The sequence below is a fragment of the Anoplopoma fimbria genome, chromosome 24, assembly GCF_027596085.1.
Source record: "Anoplopoma fimbria isolate UVic2021 breed Golden Eagle Sablefish chromosome 24, Afim_UVic_2022, whole genome shotgun sequence".
NCBI classification, from domain to species: Eukaryota; Metazoa; Chordata; class Actinopteri; order Perciformes; family Anoplopomatidae; genus Anoplopoma; species Anoplopoma fimbria.
The window spans coordinates 945,935-965,285 of NC_072472.1; the positions used below are offsets into that span (position 1 = coordinate 945,935).

General features: G+C 40.6%; 3 protein-coding genes across 4 annotated transcripts; 2 read left to right on the forward strand and 1 right to left on the reverse strand.

Moving 5' to 3' along the window:
• Window positions 1–464: 464 nt before the first annotated feature.
• med31 (mediator complex subunit 31) lies at window positions 465–3,349 on the forward strand. Of its 2 annotated transcripts, XM_054625519.1 has the most exons (4): window positions 465–670; window positions 970–1,044; window positions 1,777–1,873; window positions 2,903–3,336. In XM_054625519.1, exons 1-4 carry the CDS (start codon window positions 661–663, stop codon window positions 3,114–3,116), a joined length of 396 nt encoding a protein of 131 aa, XP_054481494.1. In that variant the 5' UTR covers window positions 465–660; the 3' UTR covers window positions 3,117–3,336. The 2 variants fall into 2 exon arrangements, with proteins under 2 accessions (XP_054481494.1, XP_054481493.1); XM_054625518.1 differs by lacking the exon at window positions 465–670 and having other exon boundaries at window positions 942–1,044; window positions 2,903–3,349.
• A 3,753-nt stretch (window positions 3,350–7,102) lies between these two features.
• Window positions 7,103–13,982, forward strand: LOC129113301 (uncharacterized). Its single transcript, XM_054625520.1, is given in 9 exon segments — window positions 7,103–7,136; window positions 7,139–7,307; window positions 8,820–8,958; window positions 9,580–9,722; window positions 9,902–9,954; window positions 10,228–10,352; window positions 11,053–11,160; window positions 11,836–12,045; window positions 12,553–13,982. Coding segments are annotated over 9 exon segments (1,293 nt in total). The 3' UTR covers window positions 12,865–13,982.
• Window positions 13,983–15,385: 1,403 nt separating this feature from the next.
• LOC129113302 (P2Y purinoceptor 3) lies at window positions 15,386–19,069 on the reverse strand. Its single transcript, XM_054625521.1, is given in 4 exon segments — window positions 15,386–16,479; window positions 16,482–16,978; window positions 17,611–18,237; window positions 18,998–19,069. Coding segments are annotated over 3 exon segments (1,350 nt in total). The 5' UTR covers window positions 18,054–18,237; window positions 18,998–19,069; the 3' UTR covers window positions 15,386–16,069.
• Window positions 19,070–19,351: the final 282 nt, after the last annotated feature.

Here is a 19,351-nt window from a genome sequence, read left to right on the forward strand (position 1 = left end):
TTATATACTTTTACTTTGGTAACATTTTGAATTCAGGACTTAAGATAAGATAAGATAAGATAAGATAAGATAAGATAAGATAATCCTTTATTAGTCCCGCAGCGGGGAAAAGATAAAAGATAAAAGATAAAAATAAAAAATGAAAATAAAAAAAACAAGTATTATAAATAAGCAATAAAAAACAGTAGAAAATCAACAATAACTGAAATATAATATTTACAGACTTTTACTAGTAGTGGAGTATTTTTTTGACAGTGTTTCATTAGTACTTTTACTGCAGTGCAGGATTCTTCTACTGTTGTTTTACATTAATAAATGAGTGATGAATGATTTATTGTGTTATGTATCATATTTGTATTAAAGTTAGTGATTCCTGTGTGAAGCCAACCGGTTTGATCTAAGAACTGTTGTAGTCAAATGTCTCCCTCTAGCGGCCACAGCGCGAACAGCAGCTGCCGTAAACCGCCGTAAATTGTCGTAAAGCAGCAGTGCTGATTTCCGGCAAACACAGCTTCTCCGTTTTGATTTGGCAGATCAGAGAAGCAACACAGAGCACCGCGCAGACGTTCATCTGTTCTCACATCAGGTCAGCGGGTCAGATCCTCACAGAGACTGAGACCGGCTGCTGCTTCACGACAGCGTCTGCCTCCAGCCGTCGTCATGGAAACAGGTGAGCAGCCGAGAGAGCAGCTAGCCGAGGAGCTAACGTTAGCTCAAAGCTAGCTCCTCAGTTAGCTTTGAGCTAACGGATCACCTGCTCATTCATACACATGTGGAGCTGACTGCTGAACACGTGATGGTGGTTCTGGTGGTTCTGGGGGTTCTGGGTGGTTCTGGTGGTTCTGGGTGGTTCTGGTGGTTCTAGTGGTTCTGGTGGTTCTAGTGGTTCTGGTGGTTCTGGTGGTTCTGGTGGTTCTGGTGGTTCTGGTGGTTCTGTGTTAATGTGTGTCGTTGTGTCTTCTGGTCCAGAGGAGCAGACCAGGAACCGGTTCCAGTCTGAACTGGAGTTCATTCAGTGTCTGGCGAACCCGAACTACCTCAACTGTGAGTGAAGCTGTTTCTGTTAGAGCAGCTATTCCCTTCTTCCTCCTCTTCCTCTTCTTCTTCCTCCTCTTCTTCCTCTTCTTCCTCTTCTTCTTCCTCCTCTTCTTCCTCTTCTTCTTCTTCCTCCTTCTTCTTCCTCTTCTTCCTCTTCTCTTCTTCTCCTCCTCTTCTTCTCTTTCTTCCTCTTCCTCTCTTCTTCCTCTCTTCTCTTCCCCCACTTCCTCCTCTTCCTTCCTCCTCCTCTTCTCCTCCTCTTCTTCTTCTCCTCTCTTCCTCCTTCTCCTCTTCCTCCTCCTCCTTCTTCCTCCTCCCCCCCACTTCCTCTTTCTCCCCTTCTTCCTCCTCGTCCTCCTCCCTCTTCTTCCTCCTCTCAATCCCCCTTCTCCTCTTCCTCCTCCTCCTACTTCCTCTTTCCCCTCTTCCTCCTCGTCCTCCTCCCTCTTCTTCCTCCTCTTCTTCTTCCTCTTCTTCCTTTTCTTCCTCCTCCTCCTCCTCCTCCCTCCTCCCTCCCCCCTCTTCCTCCTCCCCTCCTCCTCCTCCTCCTCCTCTTCCTCTCCTCCTCCTCCCCTCAGGTGTCCTCACTGCTCCTCCTGTTGGAGCCCTTCATGAAGGAGCAGCAGCTGAAATATAACGTTTTCTTTTGAACGTATTTTATGTATTCATTGTTTATATTTTCATAAATCTGAACGTTGTGTCTGTTTCCTGTTTCCTGTTTCCTGTCTGTGTGTCCAGTTCTGGCTCAGAGAGGATTCCTGAGGGAGAAACCCTTCATCAACTACCTGAAGTACCTGCTGTACTGGAAGGAGCCCGAGTACGCCAAGTTCCTCAAGTACGACAGCTTCACTGCCTCAGTGAGACGAGACGAGATGAGATGAGATGAGATGAGATGAGAGATGAGATGAGACAGTCATTTTTTAGAGACGCTTTTATCCAAAGCGACTTACAGGAAGTAAGATGAGATGAGATACGATGAGATAAGACGAGATAAGATGAGATAAGATGAGATGAGATAAGACGAGACGAGATGAGATGAGATACGATAAGATGAGCTAAGATGAGATGAGATGAGACTTCATTAGTCACGCAGCAGCGCTTTGATGTTGTCGACCAATCACAGACCAGCTGTGAACGCATCGAAGCACAAGCGTCCTGATGTCTTTGAACGCATCGGTGTGTCTCACTGTTGTCCATCATCATCATCATCATCATCATCATCATCATCATCATCATCATCATCATCACTCTGTAGTTTAACACACAAACACTCACTAGAGCACCAAATGTAGATTCATCCGCCGCTGAAAATAGTCCCCAACAAAGTCACTATATTAATAATATAATAGTGTTTACTCAATGTAGACTTTGACTTCTCCTCTTCTTCTTCATCTCCCTCCTCCTCTTCTTCCTCCCACCCTCCTCCTCGTCATCTTCTTCCTCTTCCTCCTCTTCTTCCTCTCCCTCATCCCCCTCCTCCTCCTCTTCCTCCTCTTCTTCCCACCCTCCTTGTCATATTCTTCCTCTTCTTCTTCCTCCTCTTCTTCTTTCTCTTCCTCTTCCTCCCCCTCTCCTTCTTCCTCCTCTTCCCCCTCCTCCTCCTCTTCCTCTCCTTCCTCCTCCTTTTCCTCCTCTCGCTCTCCTTTCCCATCCTGCTCCTCTTCTTCCTCCTCTTCCTCCCACCCTCCTCCTCGTCATCTTCTTCCTCCCTCTTCCTCCTCTTCTTGTTCTTGTTCTTTCTTCTTCTTCTTCTTCCTCCTCTTCCTCCTCCCTCCTCCTCCTCCTCCTCCTCCTCTTCTTCCTCCTCCTCCTCCTCCTCCTCCTCCTCCTCCTCCTCCTCCTCCCCCCCCCTCCTCCTCCTCAGGTATCCTCACTGCCTGCACATGTTGGAGCTGCTGCAGTACGAGCACTTCAGGAAGGAGCTGGTGAACGCTCAGTGCACTAAGTTCATAGACGAGCAGCAGCTGCTCCACTGGCAGCATTACTCCCGGAAACGGACCCGTCTGCAGCAGGCGCTCGCCGAGCAGCAGCCGCCGCAGCAGCAGCCGCCGCCGCACGGGAACGCCGCCGCCAAGTGATGGGGTCGCTGGAGTACTGTGGGGGGCGGAGCTCCACAGATATCTATCTGTGTGGATGTTCCAAAGAGACAATGTTCTTTTTTCTTCACTTTTACATGAACAGATAAACATTCTTCATTCAGATCCCTGTGATGTGACCGGAGAGGGACGTTTAACGGGGAACATCAGCTCTTCAACGCTCTGTGGTATATAATATAATATCATATACAAATATATTATATTATTATATATTTTATATAATATAATATCATATACAAATATATTATATTATTATATATTTTATATAATATCATATATATATACATATATAAATATATTATATTATTATATAATATATTTATATATAATATATAAATATATTATATTATATATTTATATATAATATATATATAAATATATTATATACAAATATATTATATATACTATATTATTATTGTATAGTAATCTATATTTATTAATATTACATTGCAATATAAAATATTATATAATTTAATATAAAATAATTAATTATAATATATAATATATATTATATTATATATAAATTATAATGATATGTTATAATATATATATTATAATATATCAGAATAATATGATATATTATAATATAATTCATAATGTACTGTGATGTAATATTATAAGATAATATAATATGTTTTATCATAATATATTATAATATTTTATAAATTAATATATTATATTATATCATAGAGCCACACTGATCAGCTGATGCACCGTGTGTGTGTATTCTTACATAACGGAGTCAATAATAACGGCTAGTTTCATCTTCCTGTTGTGAATCAATAAAATGAATCATTTTGTTAGTGAACTCTAAAGTGACGCTCAGCTGTTTAATGTCAGCGCGTTCAGTTTTCTCCTGAACAACAGTTCAGATACAGATCTGCTCATAAGATTTGATACAAACTCAGCAGATTAAATACATTTTGATTCAGTAACTTCTCTTCCATTACAGTTGATACAAACTTTGTGAAATCAGAGTTTTTATCACCAGTAATGCAGCAAAACATGATTCCAGAGGTGAAGCCATGTTTTATTGTTCACTTGTTCAGACATACATTATTATTTACTGATTCCACTACTTTGCCTTTGTTTTTAATAAAATGTTTGATATTTGAGTCTTTTTATATTTCATTTAATATTCATTGATTTGGTGTAAATATTCACGTAAGTATTTTATGGCTAAACACAAAGACAAAATCTAAAACCACTTTCAAAATAAAATGAAATAAAGAATATTTTTTTCTAGTATTTCCACAGAATAAATACAGATTTACAGAAATAAATGTAAGGTGTTTATTTACATTTATTTACATTTATTATACTTTTTAGCCTAGGTAAGTGACCATGGTTACCAAGGCTCCTTTGGAGTCTCCAAATGGCCTTTTTCTGGGAACGCCTAGACATACCCTTAGAAAAACATGTAAAATATTCATTTTCTGTGGTATTGTTATCAAATTTGAACTGGGACTAGGTAAGGCTTCATGCTGTGGTCCCATTGTGTTTTCCAGCTCATAAGTCTCATCTGCAGGCATCTGTTTGCAAAGAAATAATCAGGCGGAAATAAAAACCTTCTACTTCAGTGTGTTCAAACTTCTATTACTCAATGCCAGTAGCACTTAGAGTGATTCTGACTGTTGGGGAAGAAACTTCAGAGTGTTACCTTTCAAAAGAGACCAAAACCAAGCATGTACTCCAAATGGTTCAAGAACAGCTTTCAATTTACTTTGGGTATGACTTGGATAGGCGTTTTAGGCAAATTTTACCAGAGTGGTCTGATTAATTACCATTATGTATTTATATTCATACTTAACTATGCATATACTTATTATTGTAACATTTCAGCCTTTAATTAATTAATTTCAGTATTTATTGCATCATATGTGTATGTTTTTATTTATTGAACAGATTGTATATTACTATATTATTATAATATAAATTATTATTAAATAAGAAATGCGGTATTAGTGTTAGGATAAAGTGCAGACCGACTAAAGGGTTTTGTGCAACTTTATTTTTCACTCGTTTGACTTTAGACGCTTTTATTCTGAAGGACTGACGTCACCGTGACGTAGCGGTGTCACCGTAAATATCTTCCCCCGTCGCAAAATGGTCGGACACCGATTCTCTCAGTATTTAACTTTCCTCGGTGACGGCGGCGGACAGACGGGAAACCGGGACGGACCGGGACGGACCAGGACCCACGGAGACCACGGTGACGCTCCACGTATTATTATTATTATTATTATTATTATTATTATTATTATTATTATTATTATTATTATTATTATTATTATTATTATTATTGTGCATAAACGTGCAGCTCACTACCCAGAATGCAACGGGCCGCCGGGCTGCAGCCATGTGCAGTTTGCTTGTTTGTTGAGCTTTAAATGAGTGTAAATGTTTATTAACTCAACAGTTTAACCTGCAGCAGCTCAGAGTCCTGACGACGTAAGTCATGAACCCGTCTGGCGTTAAGTTCACCTGAAACCCTTCATTTCATGCTCAGTTTAATTTGATTTTATATTATTATTATTTTTTTTTTTTTTTATTTCATTTAATTTTATTTTATTTTATTTAATTGTATTTTATTTTATTGTATTAAACTGTATTTTATCTTTTTAATTTAATTTAATTTATTATTAATTTTTTTATATAATTTTTTTATTTTTTATTTTTATTGTATTAAACTGTATTTTATTTATTTTATTTTTTTATTTAATTTTAATTTTTTTTATTTAATTTTATTGTATTAAACTGTATTTCATTTTTTTAAAAATGTATTTAATTGTATTTTTTTTATTGTATTTAATTGTATTTTATTCTATTTTATTTTATTTTATCTATTTACATTCACATTAATAACCCACACCACATGAAGCTTCTACCCTGTAATTTATTTTCAACATAAGAAAAAACAAAGAATAATTCCGATTTAAGGGCAAAAATAATACATTTGTATATTATCATCAATAAAATAAAATATAAGAAAGCTTTACAATATGTTGCACTGGAGCAGGTGAAGGTGAAAAGACCTTTAGGGACTTTCATTTCTGGTCAAAATGCTGATGAAGCTTTGGAGTAAATGACAAAAAAATGACCTAATTTGCTTTAGTGCTGAGCGATGTGGAGGAAATAACAATATTTTGGACCAAATACCTCCAATATTTAACTTGGAACTGGAACAGTTGGTCATTCTGAACCAAACCACATTCAGATCAGTGTAGAAATACTACAAGAAAATCCTGCATTCAAAATGTTACTGAAAGTTACTGTGAGGACCTTTTACCTGGTCCTGAACCAGTCTCAGTTTAAGATAAGATAAGATAATCCTTTCTTAGTCCCGCAGCGGGGAAATTTGCAGGCTTACAGCAGCATAGAGTAAAGTGCACACAAGAGACATAGTAGAAGAAAGACAAGATAAAAGTAAAAAATGAAAATAAAAAAAACAAGTATTATAAATAAGCAATAAAAAACAGTAGAAAATCAACAATAACTGAAATATTATATTTACAGACAGAAAAAACTATTTTAACTAGTTTAGTCCTGATCCTCTATAGACCTCCATCAGTAAACGAGACCATCAGAGAGAAGATCGTCTGTTTCTATAAAGTTATTCTTAAAGCTCGTCATCCGAGCCACCGGAGCGGGTCAGACTGTCAGACCCTGCTGCAGTAAAACGAGAGGTTTAAAGGGGCTCTGGTGCTCAGGTGCAGTACCACTTCTGTCCACAGGGACCGCTAGAACCAACAAGAAATAAAAGTTCCTCGTAGTAACTTTAAGTAAAATCACCAAAATATACTTGAAGTATCAGAATTAAAAGTACTCCTTATGCAGAATAATATATATTATATAATGTATTATAATTATTAATGTATTTTAATGAGTTTAAATATTCTATAATATTTATTAGTTGATTATATTTTGTGTTAGTAACCTGTAAAGTGTTCCTCTTCGTCAGGAGGAAGATGATCCTGCAGCGCGTGGCGGTGATCGGTGCCGGGCGGCGGGTCTCTGTGCCGCGAGACACATCCTGTCCCGTCTGAACCGCTTCGCCTCCCCGGTCGTGTTCGAGCTCAGCGACAAAGTGGGCGGGACCTGGTGTTACGACGAGCGGGTCGGGACCGACGACCGTGGACGGCCGATCCACAGCAGCATGTACCGAGACCTCAGGTCTGTGACTGGTTAGTGGGGCTGGTTGGTGGTACTGGTTGATGGGGCTGGTTGGTGGTATTAGTTGGTGGGGCTGGTTGGTGGAACTGGTTAGTGGGGCTGGTTAGTGGTACTGGTTAGTGGGGCTGGTTAGTGTGGCTGGTTAGTGGGGCTGGTTGGTGGGGCTGGTTAGTGGTACTGGTTGATGGGGCTGGTTGGTGGTACTGGTTGGTGGAACTGGTTAGTGGTACTGGTTAGTGGTATTAGTTGGTGGTACAGGTCGGTGACTGGTTAGTGGTACTGGTTCACTGGTTCAGTCTTGTTGGTTTCACCAATTAGTCATCAATAAACTGGTTTTGTTAACTGGAATATTTATAATGAACTGGTTCATTTAGGCAGGTAGTAGACTGGTTGACTGGTCAGTTTAGAGGAAAGGTTTGTGTAACTGGTTTATGTATGATATCAATTATTTGTTTATGGTAACTTTGACTGGTTAGTGTTCATTAAAGTGGTTATTTAAACTGGTTTCTCCTCAGTGGACTGGTTATTTGAACTGGTTAATGTTGGATAAAGTGGTTATTTGAACTGGTTAATGTTGGATAAAGTGGTTAGTTGAACTGGTAATGTTGGATAAAGTGGTTATTTAAACTGGTTAATGTTGGATAAAGTGGTTAGTTGAACTGGTAATGTTGGATAAAGTGGTTAGTTGAACTGGTAATGTTGGATAAAGTGGTTATTTGAACTGGTTAATGTTGGATAAAGTGGTTATTTGAACTGGTTAATGTTGGATAAAGTGTTTAGTTGAACTGGTAATGTTGGATAAAGTGGTTATTTGTACTGGTTCTAGCTCTTTAAATGGAGGGTTGGCGTCCCCTGTAGTAAAATCACCCGACCAAGAGTTTCCAGCTCTTTTCCAGGTAAAGTTGTTTGTCCGATCAGCTCCAAAGGTCGATTCATCTAGAAAACAAGTCAATCTCTAGAATTATCATTATCAATGTGAACGACCAACATGGCTGCTGTTAACAGCTGTCATGATAACAACTTTCATCACGTTCAGGCAGAATGAAGTGATTGGACCGCGTGTTAAAGTCCTCCAAGGTCACAGATATCAGATCTGTTTCTTCTTGATTTATTGATTGATGTCGGGATGAAAAGAGAATTTAAACAAAAATATCATGAATGTTAATGAAGAAAATGACCAACCCTGCCTTTAATCTGGCAACTTATATTTTTACAGTTTGGTTTTAGTACTTTGACTGTAACAAAGTATTTTTAAAGTGTGGTTTTTGTACTTCTACTGCATCATAGTATTTTTATAGTGTGGTGTTTTTACTTCTACTGTAGCAGTGTGTTTTTACTGTCATTAGTTCTTTTACATTATCAAAGTATTTGTACTGCTTGTCATTAGTAGTTTTTCAGCAGTAAAGTATCTGACCTAGTACTACTGTGGTGTTTAAACCTTCCTCTGGCTCAGACTGAAGTATTCCAGATGTTTCCTTCGTCCACAGTTTTAACCCTTCGTCTCCTCAACAGGACCAACCTCCCCAAGGAGGTGATGATGTTCCCTGACTTCCCCTTTGACCCCCAGCTGGGCAGCTTCCTGCCCCATCAGGAGGTCCAGAGGTACCTGGAGAAGTACTGCCAGAGCCACGACATCCGCCCGCACATCAGGGTGAGTCGTCCTGCTTCACCTTTCACCTGCTTCTCCAGTCAGTGAACGGGTGGAGGACGTTCTTTAATCAATCACCTGGATCAATACTGGTGGTACGATGAACTACAGCGATGATAATGATGAACTCCTTCACACGATGAAGTCGCTCCAATCATTTATTAACCAGCAGTCAATAGATGAATTATACTTCTATACATGAGTATTATTAAGAGAGTCGTAAAAATCTGATTATCAGCAGAAACATAAAAATACTCAGAAATCTAAAGTAATACAATACGAAGAATCTGCAAATCATTCAAACAAAACTATGAAACATTAACTCAACGTCTGATCCTGAGTCAGCAGTGGAAAGTTACCAAGTACATCAACTAGTACTGTACTTCAGGTACTTTACTGGACTTAAGGTTGTCTACTTCTACACTACATCTCAGGTTTAAATGTTGTACTTTTTACTGTACTACACCTCAGAGGTACATGTTGTACTTTTTACTGTACTACATCTCAGGTTTAAATGTTGTACTTTTTACTGTACTACATCTCAGAGGTACATATTGTACTTTTGTGTTTGTGGTAAACTGACAGTATTCGCTTTGTTAATCTCTTTGCTTTTCTGTTTGTCAGTTCAACACGATGGTGGAAAAGGTGAGGCCCGTTGTCATGCCAACAGTGGAGGAGGAGGAGAGGACAACGTGGGAAGTGACATCATCGGATCCTTCAGGTTGTCTAAATACAGAAACCTTCGACTCGGTCTTGGTCTGCTCCGGGTAACAAACGTCCACGTTACGATAAATAACAATCATTTCATTCATTCTGCATTTTGTTTAATTAAATAAAAAATAATTAATGTTAATTACCTCCTGCTGCCACCTGATGTCACCAAAACGCTGCATTTGTCAGATTAAATGTGTTGGTGTGGATGTTCTGATGTTTGTTTGTCTTTAAGGCACTACTCTGACCCTCACATCCCTCACATCCCGGGGATCGAAGGCTTTAAAGGTACAGCCATTAATGTTCATGGTACATCTACTGATACTGTGAGCTTTAACACTACGTTAGTGGTTAAACATCACAGTGATAAATAAAGTTTAAAAAAGATTAAATTCTGTTTCTACATGTTTATTAACAATTTATTGCTATGCTAACAGTTCCCCACTGCTTCCAGTCTTTATGCTAAACTAGGCTTATCTCAATCTTTCTTTCCATGCTAACAGTTCCCCTCTGTTTCCAGTCTTTGTGCTAAGCTAGGCTATCCCCTCTCTCTGTACATAGGAGAGGTTCTCCACAGTCACTCATACAGGTGGGCAGAGCCGTTCTCGGGTCAGTCGGTGGTGGTTCTGGGAGCCAAAGCTTCTGGACTGGACATCTCCATTGCACTGGCCGCGGTCGGTTGTCAGGTAACAAAAGAAACACCATCACGTTTAAAATCATTAAATATGGATCCTAATAAAAGACTCCACATGGAGGCTTTAGTTACAGATCAGGGCTTGACATTAAGCTTGTTCAGGCACCTGCCCTATGCTTGACCCAATAGCCATCATTACTGTTTGGAGCTTGAACGCACCATAGTGTAACTGAATGGTACCTCCAAATGTTAGCTTTTAGCTCCTTTATCAGCAGGAATGTGTTACTAGCTGACGTAAAATAGCTATCATGAACTAGCTGAAGTGAACTAGCTTACATATACCAGCTAACGTGAACTAGTTAACGTTAACTAGTTAACATGAAATAGCTAACGTGAACTAGCTAATGTGAGTTAGGTTACATTAACTAGCTAACATGAACTAGCCAACGTTAACTAGTTAACATGAAATAGCTAACGTGAACTAGCTGATGTGAACTAGCTAACATATACTAGCTAACATGAACTAGTTAATGTTAACTAGTTAATGTGAGTTAGGTTACATTAACTAGCTAACGTTAACTAGCTAACATTAGCTCTCATCCTACTGATTTCAATGTATTTGTTGTACACAATGTGGTATTATGAGGAGTATTATCTGCGACTACAAACATTAATGATCTCCTGATCACATATTTCTACTGACCGTCGTCTCCTAATGAAGATGATATTCGTTTCTCACACCATCTCTCCAGGTGACTCTGAGTCACGGCCAGCCTCGTCTCACCTGTCCTCTACCTGCCGGGGTCCAACAGTCCAGTCCGGTGGTGGCAGTCGAGGAGGACGGCCGCCTTCGATTCCAGGTCAGTGAAGTCTTCTGACGCTGATCTGGAGTCTGATGTTATTGTTCCTAAATATAAAATAAATCCAGAAGCTCATCCACACTTTGTAACCAGGTGTTATGTTGATGTTCTTCTTAAAAGAGCTAATACCACATAGTAAAATACCATGTTACATTTCTAATACCACAAAGTTAAAGAAAAAGTACCAAAACTACAATGTAAAAATACTCTTGTAGTGTAAAAGTACTGATACCGCACTGTAAAAATACTCTGCTACAATAAAAGTACAAATACCACACTGTAAATGTACTCTGTTTCAATAAAAGTATTAATACCACACTAATAATATTCTGTTACAGTAAAAGTACAATTACCACACTGTAAAAAATACTCTGTTACAATAAAAGGAGGAATACAACACTGTAAAAATATTCTGTTACACGAAAAATACTAATACCCTACTGTACAAATACTATTTTACAGTAAAAGTACTAATACCACACAGTTTCTACATGATAAAAGTATCAGAGATCTTTCATATAAATAGAGAATCGTCATTCTCCTCGTTAAACTGATTTATCTGGACATGTGACTCAGGAGAAAGAGTCCCTTTTAAATTCTGAATACTATAAAATCACTGAAATCTTTCTTCTCCAGAACCTGAACTTTACTTCACTGTTCTGTTAAATGTTCCAGGACGGCTCCGTGTCCTCCGCTGACGTCCTGATGTTATGCACCGGGTACAACTTCCGGTTCCCGTACCTGGACGGGCCTCAGCTGGGTCTGCAGATCGAGGACCAGCTGCTGTCGCCCCTCTACCGCTTCATGATGCCCCCGGCCTTCCCCTCGCTCTTCTTCATCGGCATGTGCAAGCTCATCTGCCCCTTCCCCAACTTCCACTGCCAGGTGAGCCCGGTGGTTTGTATAAAAACCAAATAAAGAGATTTTACTTTGATTTAATCGCAATAAACAGATAAAAAGGAAGCCGAAATAAACTACATACTGATGCAGTTTTGTAAAAAGTCTGAATTCAGTCTTTATAAAGTCTGTCAGCAGGAAGACCATCAAACAACTGTTAAAACGCTTGTTTTCTGAATGGAGTTTGTATTATATATATTATATATAGATATATTCCACAGATGTATTCATATAGATATATTCCACAGATGTATTCTTATAGATATATAGATATATTCCACAGATGTATTCTTATAGATATATAGATATATTCCACAGATGTATTCTTATAGATATATAGATATATTCCACAGATGTATTCTTATAGATATATAGATATATTCCACAGATGTATTCTTATAGATATATAGATATATTCCACAGATGTATTCTTATAGATATGTAGATATATTCCACAGGTGTAATCTCGTTGTTGAACCCGTCTCCCGTCCTCAGGTTCAGTTCGCTCTGGCCGTGTTGGACGGCTCCGTCTCGTTACCGTCTCTGGCCGTGAGGGAGGCGGAGGCCCGGCGGACGCTGCAGGAGAAGGTGGAGCGCGGAGTGGAGCATCGCCACCTGCTGGTGATGCAGAAGGAGCAGTGGGAGTACTGCCAGACGCTCGCTCGCACCGCAGGCTTCCCGCCGTTGCCACCTGTTGTACGCAGCCTGTACGAGGAGGTGTGGAGACAGCGAAGTGTTCACTCCCAAAACTACAGGAGACGCAACTACAGGCTGATCGGAGACGACCGATGGGAGCAGATCAACTGATCGATGGGGAAGCGATGATGAAAAGGTTTAACAGCAAATCATGTAAACAGCTGTTTTTGTACTGTAGTTATACGTTTAATAAATATCAGCTTCATAAGGAAAGCTGATAATAAATGTGTTTTTAAAAACTAAACTCCGGCTTGATTCACTTCAATCCTCGTTTTATAGAGAGGCTAAGCCCCGCCCCCTCTGGTTCACCACCATGGGAACTTATTTTAGAAAAATGATAAACGGTAGTGAAAAAAGAAAATGTATTATTTGATTCTCTTTGAAATGTGCCATGAATTACACATGCGATGTTTATGAATTAAATATATAATTTAGCCCAGTTAGAAAGTCAAAGTTTGTCCTGCTAGCTTAATTTGTTAGCTAGCTAACTAACTTAGCTTTGTTCCAAATGTAACGTTACCTTGACTAATGTGTTTGTTATCCACTAACTTTTTTATCAGCCTGAAAGAGAAAGAACGTTGTTTGTGTGATTAATAATTATTTAAACTTCAAGAAAGTCTCATTTTGTAGTAAAAAGTATGACTGAAAATACGTAATAATAAAGACGATGCATCAACAAGTCTCACTCGTTCTTTCTCTTCACTCGTAACGAGCCGCTGCATAAAACACATCAGTTAAGATAACGTTACATTTGAAACACAGCTAAGTTAGTGTCATGTAAAATATTACATTCATATGTATAAATGCACACATACAAATCTCAAACACAGTATATTTTGTCTATGCTTTCACATCACACCACACTGTGCACATTGCGGTAAATGATTATAAGTTCTCTTAGAAGGTCAAACACTCCGGACAGGGCATTCTAGTGCCTGGCCGTACGATGGAAAAGAACAGAGACACTTAAAGAAGGAATATGCTTTTACGACCAACTGACCACAGATAACAAAGGCTCTTTTTACGACAAACTGACCAAGGCCCTCAGAAAGTCTAAAAGTCTAAACCAAGAGCCGCCTCTCTCATTTTTGGACCTATCATATTCAACTCACAAAACCTATATAACATGATGCGCACTCTGTATAAGCGCCTTTTAGTTGCTGAACTTCTCAGTACTGCTAGGCCCGTGCACGTATAACTGCTGGGCGATATACTCCTGTTATCCTACAATAAATACCAATTTGTTTTAAGTTGAATCTGGTGTAGAAGTCTCTCTTGTTTTCCACTCAACATTAGCTAGCTAGTTAGCAAGGCTAACAGACTAAGCTAGGATGGTGAACATTATTCCTGCTAAACAGCCACATGTTAGCATCCTAACATGCTAAGCTAAGACGTTAAACATGCCTGCTAAACATCGTTAGCATTGTCATTCTGAGCGTATTAGCCTGCTGATGTTAGCATTTAGCTTCAGACTCACAGAGCTAAATGCTAACATGACTGCAAACTGTTAGCAATGTTTAGTTTCTATACATTACATTTTTCTACATATTTTAGCATTAAATCTAACTGAATAGTGATATTAATACATTCATTAAATGTCAAACAGCAAAAGTATCGTCTGCAGAAGACATTAGAAATACTGTGTGTGTGTGTTACATAGGAATGTTGTAGTTCAACATGTGTGATTAATGATTGTGTGAGCGAGCGGATCGGTGCGTTAACGATGAACGAGGTCGGGACACAGACAGCTGACGTCTACACACTTTAATCCAGATATTTCACCACCAAACGTCAAAATACACCAAAACAGAAACATCACAGACTGACCTGAGAACAACAACAACAACAACAACAACATCACATGAGGAAATACATTCAGACAGAAACATGGCTGCCGTTCAGTGTTTAACGTGACATTTAAAGAGTGACTCTAATATGTGAGAACAAAAAATAGAGCAAAGTCAGCGACTGCTTAACTCGACAGAAGAGTGTCGGGTCTAACTTCACGAGGTCAAAGGTCAGTTCTCTGACGGCAGGAGAAGATGCATCTTAACATTCTCCTTTAAGCCTCCCAGGGGGACAGAAGTACAACTTTTGATTTGATTACTACAGAGCATATTAGGCGAAGTTAAAATTTAAGTAACTTAAAATAATTATTTCTTTATTCTGGAGAAAAGATTAATCAAATAATTGATAATAATTTAAGTCATTTATCCACTTTGAATACCAAACATTCTTCTAAAATGTGATGTTTTCTGCTTTTATCAGTTTTATTTCTCAGTGAAATGAACATCTTTGGATTTTGCAGTGCTGGTCGGACAAAAACATTTGAAGACGCCCCCTTCAGCCTTTTGTTTTTGATATTTTATTCTCTTTAAAAGATTAAGAATATGATTTAAAATGGCTTTGGTAACATAGCAGTTAAATTGAAACCACATAACCAAAACGTTCAGAGTTCATGCCACACCTCTATAACATTTCTACACTGTTTTCTGTCAAAAAAAGGTAAAAAATAATGAATATAATTAAAAGAATCGATAGAAAAATTGTAAAAATTCTTGAGGACATGAGGTCTGAATTCAATAGAACAAAATACTAAATTAATTGAACAAAACAATACTTTATTTGCGGTATTTAGTGATTATTTTTCAGGCTCCACATATTTCTCATTCAGGACATCCTGCTGTACTGTACTTTTAGACTCGATGTTTTTTGGTATGAAATACTTTCTTGGTACCGACGGAAAAAACAAGTCTGGAAATCAAGAGTCCGATCACATTGGAAAAGAAATTGGGTGCAATTTTTTAAACATTGTTATTGAGAAGTACTTCTGCTTGTTGGTATTGTTGTGGTTCCATTAAGTTTGTTTACATCAAAAAAAATCCTGGAAATGCCGTATATTTGAAAAAAATATAATTAAATATCACAAAAAAGTTTGTTTTTTAAGTTATGAGACGTGAGCGATGAGGAGACTGTTACGGTCCTCACTTAATACATCAAACTAACTCAACTGGTTTCACTGAAGCTCCTTTAATCCCTTCTTCTTCTTCTTCTTCTTCTTCTTCTTCTTCTTCTGTGGTGGTTAAATGGCACCGACCATCTGTTTGTATTTATTATTCTAATATTCACACAACAGCAGTTCGAAACAAGACTTTTATTTTGAAGATTTTCTGGAAATTAGTTTTAAATTCGCTCTAAATTGGACGGATCGACAGCCGGGTATCGATTACAAACTTCCTGTTTAGCTGCTTGATTCTTTCCTGGTGCACAAAAAACAAAAAACAAATCAGTCAAATATCAAGAGACCAGAAACCTTCTAGAGGACGACCCTCGAGGACTTGGACTCGTTCTCCATGTGCACCACCCTCTCCACCTTCTCCGCCGCCTCCTGGTCGTCCTCCCCCACGCCGTCCTTCTTCAGGATCTTCAGCGGCCACCAGAGGGAGCCGCCCCGCTGGTCCCGCCGGACGCCGTGCTCCGCCTGCCAGCAGCAGGGGGCGCCCTTGTCCCCCGTCAGGAAGTAGAGCAGGGCGTTGAGCCAGGCGTTGCAGGACGCCAGCGGCCTCGTGACCTTGTAGCAGATGGAGACGGTCTTCATGACTTTGCAGCCGCCGAGCTGCCCCCGCCGCAGGAGCAGGAACAGCGTTCGGGTCACGTGGAAGGGCAGGAAGCAGAGCGCGAACAGCAGCGTGATGGTCAGAATGGTCTTGATGGATTTACGCCGCCGCGGATGTAGTGCGAGTACTGCGACCCGGAGATGGAGACCGAGGTTCTCTCCCGGTTTCGGACTCCCTCCGCCGCCCCGTCCCCCACCGGTCCGTCCTCGCCGCCCTCCATAGAACTGGGAGGGGAGCGCATCGTCTGGAATATCGTCCTGACCACCTGAGAGTAGCACCAGGCGATGATGACGAAGGGCACGAAGAAGCCCAGCAGGTGGAGGACGATGCCATACGGGACGTAATCAGCGAACTCCTTGTCGATGGCGTCGTCCCAGCAGTTCGTGTATGCGTCGTCCGGCAGAGATCCCGAACCGTTCCAGTCTTCCCTCAGTCCTTCGGGCCAGGCGACCCCGCTGCCCCCCCGCCAGACGTATCCCGTCTGGGCGAACCGGAAGATGGGGCAGGTGAGGATGAAGACCACCACCCACACCATCGCACAGGTGCCCTTCACCACCCGCTTGCTCTCCAGAGTGATGGTCCTCATCGGGTGGCAGATCCCCAGGTACCTGAGGACGGACGGCCAGAGGTGAGTCAGAATCAACTACAATAATCACACTGTTCTGGTTTTAAAGAGTCTAAACCCTAGAGGACATAAATAGACTCTAAATTGAGGGATTGTTTTTTCATTATTTCTAGCTCCAAGAATTGTTAGTCAGATTAAAAGATAATCTTGCACGTCTAGAAAGTCTCATTTTGTCATAAAACTGTTAAAGGATAAAACTTTAAAAACATGTAATCATGAAGGCGAGGTCTCACTCCTTCTTTCTCTTCCCAGCTGATAAAACACATCCGGTAAGAAAACGTTATATTTGTAACGTAGCTAAGTTTGTTAGCTAGCTAGCTAGCCAAGCTAACGGCCAAGTTGGTGACACACTTTTTGCAAGACGAAAGATGAAGTTCACTGATTGAAATTTGAATGATCTTTTAAATTGTTATTGTTATTATATATCTTATCTTTGAAATAAGGTGATATATGGTGATCACCAGAAGGGGGCGGTAACGTTTTTGGACACGCCGTCACTGAGACGCTAAAAAGTGACGCTTGCATTATTTGACGCATTCGGTGTGAGGATGTGGTATCAGAAGAATCAGAGGAAACGTCCCGTTGGGGTTATGGCGTGTTGCCGTGGCGACCTACCTGTGCACGGAGATGCAGGTGAGGAAGAAGATGGAGCAGTAGAGGTTGAAGTAGAAGAGGAAGCGGACGAGGCGGCACATGAAGTCCCCGAACACCCAGCGGTCCCTCAGCACGTAGCTCGCCACCAGGAAGGGCAGCGACAGGCCGTACATCAGGTCGGTGGTGGCCAGGTTCACCATGTAGATCAGCGAGGTGTTCCAGCGCCGCACGCCGCCGCCGTGGAAGCAGCAGGAGCGCAGCAGCACCACCGAGTTGAGGGTGAGGCTGAAGAGGAAGGTCAGCGAGTAGCAGACGGGCAGGAAGACGTACTTGTAGGATTCGTCGATGCTGCAGGACGACGGAGGGAGGGACGAGGTGACGGAGGTGTTAGGATGGCTGCTCGACGCCGACGCCACCGATGCCAACAAACCGACGTCCGGAGTGGAGATTTGGCTCAATCCCATGATGACCCTCTGGAGGTTATTCCTGTGGAGGCCGGATGGGTTCAGGTTCCTCTGGCGTCATCTCAGCTCCGTCACCGACCCACCAAGCGTCCTTCATCCGTCCTTCCTCCTCCGACTGATCCGTCTAATCTCAGTCCGTCCTCGCCGTCGACTGACCCATGACTCTGGTGTTTAGCAGGAGTTTCTGTAACAAAGAGGGCGGGGGGGGGAGGAAACACACCGTCATTAGTTTGGAAAACCTCGTTCACTATGTACCGCCGGCGTAATTGCTGATGAAGACTATGTTTCGCTCAATTAGCCGCTCAATCATTAACGAGGCCTTCCGGAAACCTCTCTCCGTTCATGAAGCCTCCGTCGGCTGTTGAGGCGTTTGTTCAGAGGTCAAAGTCCCAGTGAAATAAAAAATACACTCAAATCTCTTCTGTAAAACAAGTGTTGGTTGTTTACAAAAAAACATTGCGTCTACGTAGCCCTGTCTCATAAAAAGTTACGTTCTCAAACAATTAACTGCATTCTCTACTTCTGTTCCAGGGAAACACATTTCCTCTGGGATTACAGTCACAGTCTGAAACAGTTTGAAACAGTCTGAAACAGTCTGAAACAGTTGGAAACAGTTGGAAACAGTTGGAAACAGTTGGAAAAAAAGTGATGGAACTGTCACAAACCAAAATTCCCAAAGTTTCCCTTGTTTTGTCCAAAACCTACAGACATCCAGTTTACAAACAGAACAATGTTTCATTGGAAACCAGTAAAATAAAAATCTGCATTTCTGCTTTAAAAATGACTCAAACTCAAAAGTCAGTTCATTTTTCACTTCTTAGAAAAACACAAACAACATTTTAATCTGTCCATTTAAACCAGTCTGAACCATTAGAACTGTTAAGATCTGGATTAAAACCAACCCCCCCCATCAGGTTCCAGTACTGCATACATTCAGATCGGACCTTCCTCCTCGTCCTCCGTATCGTCTCCTCGTCTCCTCGTCCTCCTTATCGTCTCCTCCGTGTCGTCCTCCGTCTCGTGGTACGATGGCTCTCTCTGGGTTTGTTCTCCTCTGACCTTCAGCTTCTCTGTAAATAATTGATCAGCGTTCATTCAGTCAGAACTGCAGGAATGAAACCCAATACAGGACTGCAGAGGAGGAGGAGGAGGAGGAGGAGGAGGAGGAGGAGGAGGAGGTTTTTAATGGGACACATTGGCTCTTTTTGGCATCCGAGGATTTTTTAATTAAACATTCAGAGTTTGCTTTAAGATCTTTTTTTTAGACTTTTAGATTTCACAGCTGATAAATATTCATC

Bases quoted from the DNA above. Each gene is read 5' to 3' on its own strand.
- med31 (XM_054625518.1), top strand. From the start codon at position 942: ATGTGTGTCGTTGTGTCTTCTGGTCCAGAGGAGCAGACCAGGAACCGG. The intron at 1,045-1,776 runs GTGAGTGAAGCT...CTGTGTGTCCAG, and splicing joins GAACCCGAACTACCTCAACT to TTCTGGCTCAGAGAGGATTC. The intron at 1,874-2,902 runs GTACGACAGCTT...CCTCCTCCTCAG, and splicing joins GAGTACGCCAAGTTCCTCAA to GTATCCTCACTGCCTGCACA.